The 13,096-nt window shown below is 41.0% G+C and overlaps 1 protein-coding gene across 1 annotated transcript in view; it reads right to left on the minus strand.

The window, feature by feature from the left end:
* Positions 1–976: 976 nt before the first annotated feature.
* cables2b (Cdk5 and Abl enzyme substrate 2b) overlaps positions 977–13,096 on the minus strand; it is a 42,659-nt gene continuing 30,539 nt past the window's right edge. The window contains exons 4-10 of the mRNA XM_051424308.1: positions 12,492–12,600; positions 12,180–12,348; positions 10,782–10,879; positions 7,910–8,016; positions 7,642–7,761; positions 6,486–6,570; positions 977–5,419 (exon numbers count right to left, since the gene is read on the minus strand). Coding sequence (XP_051280268.1) covers positions 5,273–5,419; positions 6,486–6,570; positions 7,642–7,761; positions 7,910–8,016; positions 10,782–10,879; positions 12,180–12,348; positions 12,492–12,600 — 835 coding nt within the window. The 3' untranslated portion in view covers positions 977–5,272. The remainder of the gene's footprint in view (positions 5,420–6,485; positions 6,571–7,641; positions 7,762–7,909; positions 8,017–10,781; positions 10,880–12,179; positions 12,349–12,491; positions 12,601–13,096) is intronic.

Below are 13,096 nucleotides of genomic sequence, written 5' to 3' on the forward strand. Positions count from 1 at the left end.
AGAGAGAGAATCTGCCAGTTTCTTCACAAAACATGAGATAAAAGTTGAAATGTTCTTCTTAATTTTGCTGGGGGCCCCTGCAACCAACACCTGTTTGTCCCTGGACCCCAGTTTGAAAAGCTCTGCTGTAGAGACTAAATCAAATCAAAGCTTTAAGTTGCTTTTTAAGACTAAAACAGTCAGTAAGTGATAACATTTTCTGTGTTTCTTTACTTCCAGGCTGCAGATAATGTCATCCACTCTGTGCTTCCGGTAGAGACGAGCTCGTGCAGCAACCTCGCCGATGATGATTCACCTCCTCTGCACTCCGTTCAGAGCGACTTTTACTGATTCAACTTTAAGTTAGGCTCATCTTAAATATTGTACATATTTTGGTAAATGATTTGTAAGGTACAAACTATAAGTTACTGTAAAGTGTTTCAGGTATAATGTGGACTATTTTCTATCAAAGTGTGACTCACTGAAAGCGGAGTGATGGGAAGCTAAGCTGGGTCCTGAACAGCCTCTGTAATCTGATAGCAAGTAATAATTTCATAAATTAAATAATAATAAAATAAATCAGAATGTAATTAATATCATTCTCCAATCACAGAGCGACAAACATACCTATGAATATTACATTCCATTTCCGACAATAGATCCTCCTCAATGTGACACAGTGGACCTTTAATGTGTGCCTGAAAATGTTGGAAAACCAAACTGCTGGCAACTAGTTCATAAACAGTTTGTAACTGTTAACTGTGAATATACAACGTCTTAATAGGCTCTGGCTTTTATTGTGCACAAATGTATATATTCTCTTATTGCAGTCTGTAGTTTTTAAACATTAGTTGGTTTGTGTTTGTGGTCATCATGACAACAATGATTGATTTAATATTCATAACACAAATATTGAACTGTATTACAAACCTCCCTTCACTTTATTCCCCAACCAAGAAGATAACTTTGATGAAAGAATGAGTTAGAGCAGAAGCAGTCACTTTCATATTTTTAATGAAAATAAATTCACATGAATTGAACATTGGCAGTTTAAACAGTATACGGTCTTTATTTTTTATAAAATATTTCTATAAATATTTTCAGCCACTTATTTCTGTTTTTGTTGAACTGTCCTGTAACGTGACCAACGCAGTCTCTGCGGACAGTGTCGTCAGTACGAGCAGGTTGATAAAACTTTAATCTGATGTTTTCTGTTTCACTACATGTGGAGTGAACAAAAGTGGCAACAAGAGCTGAACCCAGAAACAGATAAATAAGATCTCATAGACCGACTTCCTGTAATGCCTCGACTGGCTGCAAACTGCTGCGTCGCTCGTCCGAGTTGTCCATAAAAAACCGACAAACACACAATACAAAAATCTAATTCATTAAACTTAGAATGAAATTTAACTTAAAATGTAAAAACAATAATTATTAATGGAAGACAAACACTTGGTAAATATTTCCCTTTTCAGCCTTACAGTGCTCAAAGAAGAATGAAATAATAACTCGATACAAAACAATGAACTAAATCCAACGTGAGGTTTAAATAAATGAGGGTGAAAATAAATGCTGTGGCACGTTACAGGTAAACACACTGAGGAGGAGGAGGAGGAGGAGGAGGAAGGTCAGCTGACGGAATAAAAGCTGCATAGGATCTTTTTCACAAAAATCTCTAATGTAGAGAAGACAAATTTGGAAGCTTGTTTGCCGTTCCTGCTCTCAGGCAGAGTCTTCTATTCAGAACGTCTTTCATATTTTAACTTAAACCAAAGAAGCTTCGCTGTTTATTGCCAAAATAAACTTGCGTGGATTTCACAAAGACACCAGTTTAAATAAACGACTCTGCTCTGTGTGGATTCTTCGTCACTACCTTTGTCAGAGCAGGAGAGAAACACTGAGACAAACCCTCTTCTTTAAATACTTCTAGCTCCTTTACTATCAATGATGTCTTTTCTCATCTTTCAGGCGGTACTGGTTTCGTTCAATTTTTCCACAGCCCAAGAAATTCAAATTCTCACATTTGAGAAGCTAAAACCAGCAATGAATGAATAAATTGATCCTACTAATAAGTATACACTATACTTAAACTTACTCCAAAGCCTGAGAGCTCATTCCTCTGTGTCACAGAGTTCCACTGGTGTCCAAAAAACTCCCAGAATCGCCTCTAAAAATAGTTCCTAAGAAATATATTCTTTACTATTGTCTGAGTAATACAGGCGGGCTGGTGAAGTCTGAACACATTGTTGGTTTTGGTCTTTTTGTGGAATTTGTTAAAAATAACAGAATTATTGGACATTAGCAACCGTATGCAACTGGTGCTGCCAAATATTAGCTTCTTTCATTGGCTATTGGTTAGCTCGTCACACTAATGGAACGCAACCCAAAGCGAACCCGACGTGACTCGGTTTTGTCTCGTGTAGCACAACTCTCTCTAAAGCGAAACCCATCAGCTCTCCTGCTCCGACTCTCGAGTGCCGCTGAACCCAGACTCCAAAATACAACACACACACACACTTTTAACACACGACAGAAAATAACATCAGTGGAAGAACATTGACGGGAAACCTCAAGATGAAGAATCACATTTTAAAGGCTTTATCTTTAAACTGTATCTGAAATAGTTTTCAGCTTAATGATCTGGTGTGAAGATGCTTTGCATCATCTGCAGGTTCACAACCGCAGCTGTTGGATTAAAACATGATTCCTCATCAGGGGGATTGTTAGCAATAAATACAATTTCAGTGACTGTCAGTTTTCAACATACAATAATACAACGACACATTTAATGTAGAAAAATATTATTACCCTTACACTTAGTGATAAAATAAAGATTCAGGATTGTGAAGCAAAAAGGCAAAGTGCAAAAACAACAGAGGCCCCACAGGGAGCGTTTGTGCAGCCATCTTTCCTCCAACATGGCCGCCTGTAACCAATGGTTACCAGGCACAAACATCCTGTCGGCCTCTGTTTGGTTAAATATTTGTCCCTTTATGATACAGTGAAAACAGAATAAATAATATATTTGAGTGAAAAGTCCTTTTTCTAAGGTAGTTCATGAACAGAGAGGTGTTTGTGGTAGTTGATGTTCCGTCACAGTGCAGACAGAATGAGGACGTCTGTAGCTACAGTGAGTTCCCTCCAACAACCATGAATAATGTGTTTGCAGTCCGCCTTAAGAAGCCTTAGCGTTGGCACCGGCCTACTTTAAAAATATATGACTGTACCGTATGTGAGCACTATCAGCCCCGCAGCACAAAATAACGGATGTAAAATAAAGTGACGACTGTTAGCTAGAGCTGCAACTAAAGATTATGTTCTGCGTTGATTAAACTGTCATTTATTTTGGCGATTGATTAAACCTTTTTTTCCACAACATGTCCAAAAAAGGTGAAAAATACTACAATTTCTCATCTCAGAGTCAATATTCAAATAGCTGTTATGTCAGCATAAAAAAATTAGTATTAAGGAATCAGTGGATGTGTGATATTTTTGCCTAAATAAAAACAAAAACAAATGATTATTTTCAAGTATTGATACAGGCCGATAAATTTAATTTCAGCTCTAGTGTTAACGGAACATCTGTGAATTAATGCCAGACACCAGCCAAACGCTGATATATTAAATACAAATAAAGTATAATTATTTCGGCTTCTCTGGGACGTTAAAACCTAAAAAATAAACAGCGGTTGTTTCCTCCAAATTAGGGTAAAAGACGGCTGCAAGATTCAGGTTTCATCTGAAGAAGCGTTTGGAGGTGGCTTTGCTAGGACAGACCATAACGGACATGGACTCCTACAGTGGGACCCAGTGTTTGTGTGAACCGGATGGAGGGGACGGAGACAGTGACAGTGTTGTTCCCAAAGGACGCAATTCTTCTCTGTGACCACCAGAGTGTGCAGCCGGTCATTCACACCAAACTGGCAAGGAGGAGGGACGACAACATGAGCGCGAGAAAGAGGTCAAAATACGGGGGAGAGGTAAAGATAAAGTTGCTGGTTTGAATGTGTGGCTCAGGACAGACAGAACAGGATCATCTACACTTCAGGTGGCCTCCGGTAAGGCACTTAAACATCTAAACCGTCGGTCTGACAGCAGCAGACTGCAGCTCCACGTGTGTCACAGAGCACAGTGAACCTTCCCCCTCGACAAATCAAAGTACACAAACAGCGACGACGAGTCCAAACAAGTACTGGAAACTGCTGCCGCCACAGTGCTGGAAGTATTCCCCCTCACGGCCTGAATTTATCACCTTAAACTGAATTTCACAATTTAAGTTTTGTACAAAAATATGGGGATGTTGCAGAGAAGACTTTTGATTTAAGATGCTTTTAAATGCAGCAAAATGATTGTCAGATGCACAAAACTCAACATAAGAAGTGCTATTTCAGACTTTCTGGTCAATTTCTTCACTCAGTGAATTTGGCCCACAGCAGTTTTTGACTAGAACGTTAAAAACTGTTCAATTTAGGTTAAACCGAAAGGAGCTAAAACAGCTGGAGAGAAAATCTTTTGATTCGGTGTTACTTTTTGAAAACAGCGCTTCTGTTTTGATTTAGTTTGGATGTAAATGTCTCTTTTCTGTCCTTGAATTTCTTGATTTCTGTGAACTCGACTGTGACTGCAAGTTTTTTTTTAAACACAAACCAAAACCAACTTGCACAATCAGAGTCAGGTCTGGTACGTGTATTAAGTCCATGCCATTAAATAGTTGAGTGATTCTAAAACCAAATTCAGCCGACCAAATGTGAAATGTCACATTACGCGAGTCCAAAAAGCGATTACTGGAACACATTTTTATCGCTCTGGGGGGGTTGGGCAATAAGTTCATCACCTGCTCCACTGCAGAGAATTTAGAGAGGAGTACTTGAAACTGCTGAAAATGGCTTCATAAAGGCTGACTGAAATCTCTGTAAAGGCGAGGAAAACCTTTTTTAAAGGTGTGACAAACCAGGTGTAATCAGGTGTAAAAAACAAACATAATTCCCTTTAAAAAGATGTGATTTGGAGGGGTTGTGATGGATTTGACCTCCAGTGATCCCCGTGGTGCTGCTGAGCCATGGATCACAGTGTCGTCACTTTGGTCTCTAAGGGAGGAAGAGAAGGCGATGCTGCTCTCTTTGCATTGCTGTGCCGTCGAGCCAGGCGCTGCCGTCGTTCTACCGTCACAGTGCGGACGGGCTTTGGTGTCCGAGAGGAGGATGATTCCTCAGTGCCTCTGAGCCAGGCGTCACAGTGTGGAGCTGGAAGGTGCTGGGAGTCCCTGGAGGGAGGAAGGGGGGTGTGAACGCTGCTATAACTGCTGCTGCTGCACCAGCCGCCTGTAATGGGGCATGACTTTGCTCTCAGGGAGGTAGAGCGCCATCTCCAGGGCAACCAGGATGGTGAACTCAAACGATATCAGCTCCCTCCTGCTGATCCTGAAACGCTCCTCCAGCTTCTACAGAGACAACAGAAACCAAAGAGTGAGACACAGACACAATGCTTTCTGACAACATGTCAAATGTCCACTTGTCTTTGATGAGACAGACTTTCTTATATTCTATTTGAATTTTCTCCCTATTTTTTGTCAAATGGTGTCATGTCTGGATCACTACTGAGCTGACTGTAGAATAATCAAGACTTCTGATTCACAAGTCTTGATTATTGGTTGAAGTTATTAATGTTTAGGTTGAATGGGAGGATTTGCTTTATTTTTCCCCGTTTTTTGAAACTGAAAATTATTTAGTTTGAAAATATGCTTTACATGTTATTTGTAGACAGTTTAAGATCTGGTAATCTGAGATGGGATTTATCGCTTTGTTTATTTTACAGAAAACAACTGATCCCTTTTGGGATACCAATTAATTTTTTTAAGATGAAGTGATTCATCGTTTAGCCTAAAAGAGGTTGGAGAAAAATATTAGGTTTACAATGACATAAACCAGAATTAAGCAGAGAATTCTCACAACAGAGAAGCTGGGAACAGCATTGATATTTTTTTTGCTTGATATTTAATTCTGAATAATCAAATATTTTTTTGATGCTTTAAATATGGGTATAAAGAAATGTAACCAAGATACAGACTGTAGATGCAGCGCTCTCTGGTGGACAGACTATATAATGGAGCTACTGTTTCCAAATGACCTCAAACATATCTGTGCTGACGTTTTAATGTTACTCATCAGCCGACATATATGCTGATACTGACATACAGTATGTGTGACAACCTGAAATTGGCCAATAACAGCAGCCATGACGCTGTACCAGTTGGGACTTAATGACACTGCTGAGGTTTGACCTTCTCTACTGTGTGTGAGGACAGTTGTAAAGGACAGAAAGTGTCCTGCAGGTTGTTTTCCACCTGCTCAGGTAGATCAGCATCATAAACACCTGAGCAAGAGCAACATGATCTGATGGACAGACAGAGGTAACCGTGTGTGTGTGTGTGTGTGTGTGTGTGTGTGTGTGTGTGTGTGTGTGTGTGTGTGTGTGTGTGTGTGTGTGTGAGAGAGAGAGAGACTTACATCGATGAGGTGTTTGACCTCCTGTTTCTTGAGGTCACTGCTGATCTTAGCAGCCAGTAGGATGCAGGCAGCTGACACCAACTTCCTGTGAAACAACAACAGTGTCAGTGACAGGACGTCGTTCTGCAGAGTTAGACCACACACGGACCCTCCAATGAGAGCGACGCTACAGTCTGTGGTCTGGTGAGGTGATAATGTATGTATGTAAATATGGTAATGAAACAGCTAGAATAATAACTGATAACAATAACACATTTTTAAAGACGTTCAATTGACCGACTGCTCACATCTGCTTAGTTGAACAAAGATGAACTACAAACTCTGAATAAATGATCTCGTTAGTTGTGTGGGCTTTAATAGAAGTAAATGGGAGACTCTCTCTCTCTCTCTCTCTCTCTCTCTCTCTCTCTCTCTCTCTCTCTCTCTCACTCACTCACTCACTCACTCACTCTCACCCCACCCACTCTCTGGATCTGTCCTGTTTCTGCCTTCTGCGCTCTGAGTGTCTCTCTGCTCTATTTGAAAAGTGAAATCTTTATGAATTGTTTAAAAAAAAATTAAATTAAATTAAATAAGACCCCAGGAGGGGGGGGGGGGGGGTGGGGCCTTTTTCTCTCTCCCCCCCAATCAGTGGCTCTCTTAATATGAAGGAAATCTTCAGTATTTGTAGGAACCCCATACCAAAAAAAAAAAAAAAAATCATTTACACCTATCAATGCCCATTTTTAAGAGAGATGGAGAGATAACAGGTTTCCATTCTTCAAATCGTCATTTTCCCAAACATTTACAATGACATTGACGCCATTATGTTGCTTTGTGGGGTTTATGGGACACAAAGGAGCTCTCACCTGTCTATGGAGTGTGTGACAGAAATGGATCAGCTGCATTAATGACAATAACTAAAAACAAACACAAGGGGGAGCCACTCCTACACCACACACTGTGGACACAGCAGCATTTTGTTTTCCTACATGTTGTTGTTGTTTCCCAAAATCTGCATTAACTGTTATAAATCCAGACTGCACTCCTGAGACTAGTTATAGTAGGAATTACTGCAATTATCAGTTCTCCATCATCACCTAATCTGTCAAATATTGTCCATACGCAGTGTGAATGAGCATTCAAAGCACAGAGAGTCGTTCAGGTGTTACAGTACCTGTTCTGTTTATTGAGTCGACCCTGCAGCACCAACTTCTCAAAGTAGACGAACGCCATCGCGATGGTGACGGGCTGCATGCCGCAATCCTCCCCGACTATTCTCATCTCTCTCTTCAGACTGCCAGACAGACAAAGACAGTTTTATTATGATGCAATTCTTAACTGTAGTTTACATTTTAGCAAAGTGTATATAAAAAGAAAGTAAGTTTATCTTACTGCCATAATAACATAGTAGCATTTTAGTTGATTCAGTTCGAATACTTTACCTGCGTATCTTGCTGAGAGTGAGTTTAATGTGAGGAAACTTCTCCTTGAACGTCTCGTTCATGTCTTTCTTCAGATCGGACGGTTTGACGTATTCTATTACCGTCGTCTAGAGGAAGAAGGGCGAGAGGAGAAGATGTAATTAAAAAGAAAGAAAAATGGAGGAAACAGAACAAAAGAAAAGGGAGTGGAGGAAGAGAAGCACAACAATCTCTTCTTTTCTCTGTTTATGCAAAGTGTAAGCAGAGACATTTAAAAGTCAAACAATGGTGACAGAATGTAAATGAACCCCATGAGTAAGTAAACACTGAGGATACATTTCTCTACTCTACCATCTACGGCTTTACTCTGAGCACACACTGTCTGCTTGGACATTGATCCATTGATTGATCAATGGTGGCTTCAATGGCTTCAATTATGAAAAATCTATTTAAAAAGTGTTAATGTATAAAATAACCAGAGAGGATTTTTTTGTCTGATCCAGTGTGAATTGAATACACACAAACAAAGACACTTCATCACGCTGATGCACAAATTATGTATAGAGATCCAATATTGAATTTTAATTGATTTGCTAAATTGCTCACAATGACCTTATACACCCAGAGTTTAATGAGATAGATGGTACATTTCTCTGACTGTCGATTCTCACAGAATATATGAACATATCCAGTAGGTGCAGACAGTTGGGTCACTAACTGACAACAAATAAAGACTGTTAACAAACTCAGAAAGACAACAAGCTGGTGTGTGGGTTCAGTCTAGGGCTGCACAATTAATGGAATATTAATTACGATCATGATTTTGGCTCCCACAACTAAATGAACGTCTATGATATTGACATTTAAAATGTGTGCTCGGCTCATAGAAAACTCTGCTGCATGTCAAGTGCTTCTTAAACTAACAGCCTGCCAGCAGGGGTGATGAAGATGTTATGGTTACACTTTTGGTGAGCTGTCATGTCGCTGCATGCACACCCTGCAGCTGCAGCCTGGATACAGCAGTGCTCTGTCATTGTGAAATAATCACAATGTCAATATTGATCAGAATAATGGTGATTAGAATTGTGGCCATGAACGTGCAGCCCTAGTTCAGACGGTGACATTTAAACCGTGTCTCTGTTCCTTATTGCTCCAGTCCATATAGTACTGTGAGAGCAGAGAGGAAACATTCTAATGTTCTCCTGATGTGTAAGATACGACCAGAGTTTCTCTGAATGATGATTTTAAAACTTTTCTAGAATCATGTACATGCAGTTTGAAAGCCTATTTAATGTCCGTTTATAGTGTGTGTGTGTGTGTGTGTGTGTGTGTGTGAAGTCTGAGTCTGTTTGTAGTTTAGATCAGAGAGTTGACACCATTGTGGGTGGTGAGATCACACTGTGTAATGCTAACACACACACACACACACACACACACACACACACACACACACACACACACACACACACACACACACACACACACACACACACACACACACACACACACACACACACACACAGTAAGATCAGTGACAAAGCAGCCCACCTCAGCAATAATCTCGTTTGATGGATTAAACAGTACTGATAAAGTGTGTGCGTGTGTGTGCGTGTGTGTCTCCATAGTTTTTAAATCACCTCCGTGGAGGGATAAAACTAAGCTGCTGCCTATAGGATAATTATGTTGATGTAAAAGAGCTGTGTGTGTGTGTGTGTGTGTGTGTGTGTGTTTTTCCTCTCTGAGTAGTGATTATGCTGTTCTCAGAGCAGCTCTATAATCCCTTATCCTTCTCTCTCCTCTCCACTTCTGTCATCTCTTCTTTATTTCCTCTCCTTACGTTTTTCTTTCTGCTCCTTTATTCCAGTTTCTTACAATGTGGGAAATTAAAATTGCCCTTAATGTCACACAGGTGTAGTGAGAACTTCTGGACACAACAAAGTTTATAAAGATTATTTCCATCCCTGCAAAAAGGAACCAGATCCAGAAATGAGACAGAAACAAAACTACCAAACACCATCGTTATCTGAAGTTAGGTATGTGACACACTGATCTGATCAGATGTTAATCATATTAAATAGATCAAATCCCATATAGTTTCTTACTTGTGTTATAAAATTGTTGCTTATAAACCGTCTAGAACAGAAACTACCTATGTCATAGACTTGGCAAGATCTCAAGAGAAGGATTTTTGTATAGACTTCAGAATAATCCCTCTCAATCATCACTAATGACGCACTAGAAGTGTGTGTGTTGCTCTCAGCCAGAGTTTTTTTATTATTTGGGCAGCGTGCAGGTGTGAGGTCGGGACTCAGAGAAAATGTAGCGAGTAGGTTACATCAGTGTCTCCTCTCCAGCACTGACACAGTGTTCTGTGGAGAGAGGTCTGGATGTAGAAAGAGCTGCAGGTCCGTTCCTCTCGCTCACTAATTGACCCTGGGGCCAACTTTGAATGGTTTGTTCACAAACAGCAATGGATGTGTGAACATCTGTACCCTGGCTCACTACTACAGTATAGCAGTAAAGTGCTTTGAGAGCACTGAAACCACCTGTCCTCTGACACAGGAGAAGAAGTGTGTCATTAAAGACGTCAAACAGCCAGCAGAGCTGGAGACACACGGCTGCTGGATATTTACTGCTGATCCAGAATTATAGTCATTTTCCATGCATTTGAGGTCACTTAAAGGTCCAGAGTGGAAGATTTAGTGGCAGGTGTAATTGCAGACTCTCCCCTTCTAAACACCAAACTTAGTAAAATAGTTATGCATTATATTCCATTTCTGCCAGTAGAGCCTCCTAAATGTTACACACTGGACCTTTAAAATCAAACTGTAGAATATTTTTTCCATGGAGCACACACTTAAAATAATAAAGAACACCTTCAGTGTCTTCTTACCATGTAGGAGGCGAAGATCAGCACTCGTTTGTGTTTCCCACAAGGCCACTGGGGGTCATTGAGGAGGTTAGGGTCGTAGTCTGTCACATCTTCCACACCTGGACAACACAGAGTGAAGTAGAAGGAATTTAGAGTAAACCCTTAAGTGAGTGGGTGTGGATAAAAAAAACAATATCTCGATTTGTTTATTTTCTGAACTGCCCATCAAGAGTCTGACAATGTTATAAAAGTGCAACACTAAATCAACGGAGTACTCTTCTATAAAATGTCAACAATTAATCAGTTAGCTGGTTTAATTGAATACATGGATTGATTTGATTTGTATAAATATATATTATAATCATTGTCCCTTATGGCAGATATCATTCAGAAGGATCTCTAACGCAGAAACACCCTGTGAGACGTCCTGAGAGCCAGATATGAAGACAGATGGTTATCTCAGTGGTGTGTTTAGACTAACATAAAGACACAAAGACACAAAGACACAAAGGCGGTAAGCAAACTGCTAGCTGTGCTCCACTTCAACCAACTCCATCTGTCTCTTTTTTTGATTTTATGTTGCATTAGTGTATTTAACACACGTAGAAATGAAATAAAACTGGACATTGTAGTTTGATGGGCGGTTACACACACTGCAGCTGTTTACTGACCAACAGCTGGCTGCATCTCAGAATTCCTGAAGAGGACGTCACAGTTTTCTAACTGAACAAAACCAAATGATCGCTGATGTTTCTGTGACCAGTTAGCCACCTAACGGATGACGTATAGATGCGGCAGCTTCGAGAGCTGAGTCTGAGACTGAAGACGTCACAAGAGGACTAAAAATATAAACCTGCTATCAGTGTGCACACTAACACACACACACACACACACTAACACACACACACACACACACACACACACACACACACACACACACACACACACACACACACACACACACACACACACACACACACACACACACACACAGCTGGGTTGTGTTAATGAAAGGTTCTGCAATAGAGAGAGAGGTTTAGAGGCTAATACAGGGCTCTGTGGGTGTGTGTGTTTATGATAGGAGAAGCATGAGACACACAGTGTGTACATATGTATACACACATGTTTAAAATATAAAGAGAACAACACTCCAGCACAGCTGCAACAACTCTCTCTCTCTCATCCCATCCCTCCACCCTGTGTTTGTCGTCTCTTCTACCCCTACATACTTTTGTATTTTCATTCTTTCTCTCTGCAGCTTCAATCACACCCCTCTGCCTCTACTTCCTGTATGAATGTTCTCTTGATTAGTCTAAATCGGTCTAAATGCGGGGACATCAAGCTATCAACCCTAAATTTGGCTCAGTAGTTGCGTGGTGAAATCCTGACATCACAAGACCACATGGCGGTATGTGTTACCCAGGTCCAGTCCCACAGTGCTGTTCAGTCTGCTGGGCGGGCAGCTCCTGCCCTGCATGCTGTGTGTGCTCCTGGACACGGGAATCTGCAGCGTCAGGTCGCTGGTGGACGACGGCTTCTGCCTCACCAGGGCGTTAGTGGGGTACAGGAACTGGGCGTACGACACAGACTGAGACATAGAGAGAGAGAGAGAGATGAATTTATAGGATCTGACCACATAGAACCCTCCAAGACCTCTGTGTGTGTGTGTGTGTGTGTGTGTGTGTGTGTGTGTGTGTGTGTGTGTGTGTTAGTGGTTGTGTGTTGATCTACCCTGCCGTAGGTGTCCAGCTGAAAGCCCTCCAGCCCCGGCAGCATCTCCAGGGTGGTGGAGATGTTACCGGATGAGTGCCTCCTCCTGGGGTGGTTTAATGTGGGGTCACTGGGTGGGAGAGAGAGAGAGAGAGAGAGAGAGAGAGAGAGAGAGAGAGAGAGAGAGAGAGAGAGAGAGAGAGAGAGGAATTTAAATTAAGGATATCTCAGATAAAAGATTCAGATGACGGATCAGACTGCAGCAGTTGGAGTGGGAACTAAAGATTTTAGTGATACAAATGCCATTATCGATCAGATTCTTTATCAATTCCCTCACGGATACCTAAACAATTTTCTGTGTGGAAAAGTAAGCCTAGCACTGCTGTCATCTTTCATTGTGAAATGAAGCCAGACTGTGGACCATTTCTTCCCCTCCAGATTAGGCTGCATGATTTGCCTCACTTTTCATGCACAACTGTCAGAAATACTGGGAAAATCGGGTCGACAATCTGTAACAGGTTCTCAACTGGAAGTGGTTCTCGGTTCCCATCCCTAATCATGAAAGACTGATCTTGACAAAGGGGAATTGTGGAGTTTCAGAAAAGTAATTGTTGAACATTGACTAA

This window comes from Dicentrarchus labrax, unplaced genomic scaffold, assembly GCF_905237075.1.
Source record: "Dicentrarchus labrax unplaced genomic scaffold, dlabrax2021, whole genome shotgun sequence".
Taxonomy (NCBI): domain Eukaryota; kingdom Metazoa; phylum Chordata; class Actinopteri; family Moronidae; genus Dicentrarchus; species Dicentrarchus labrax.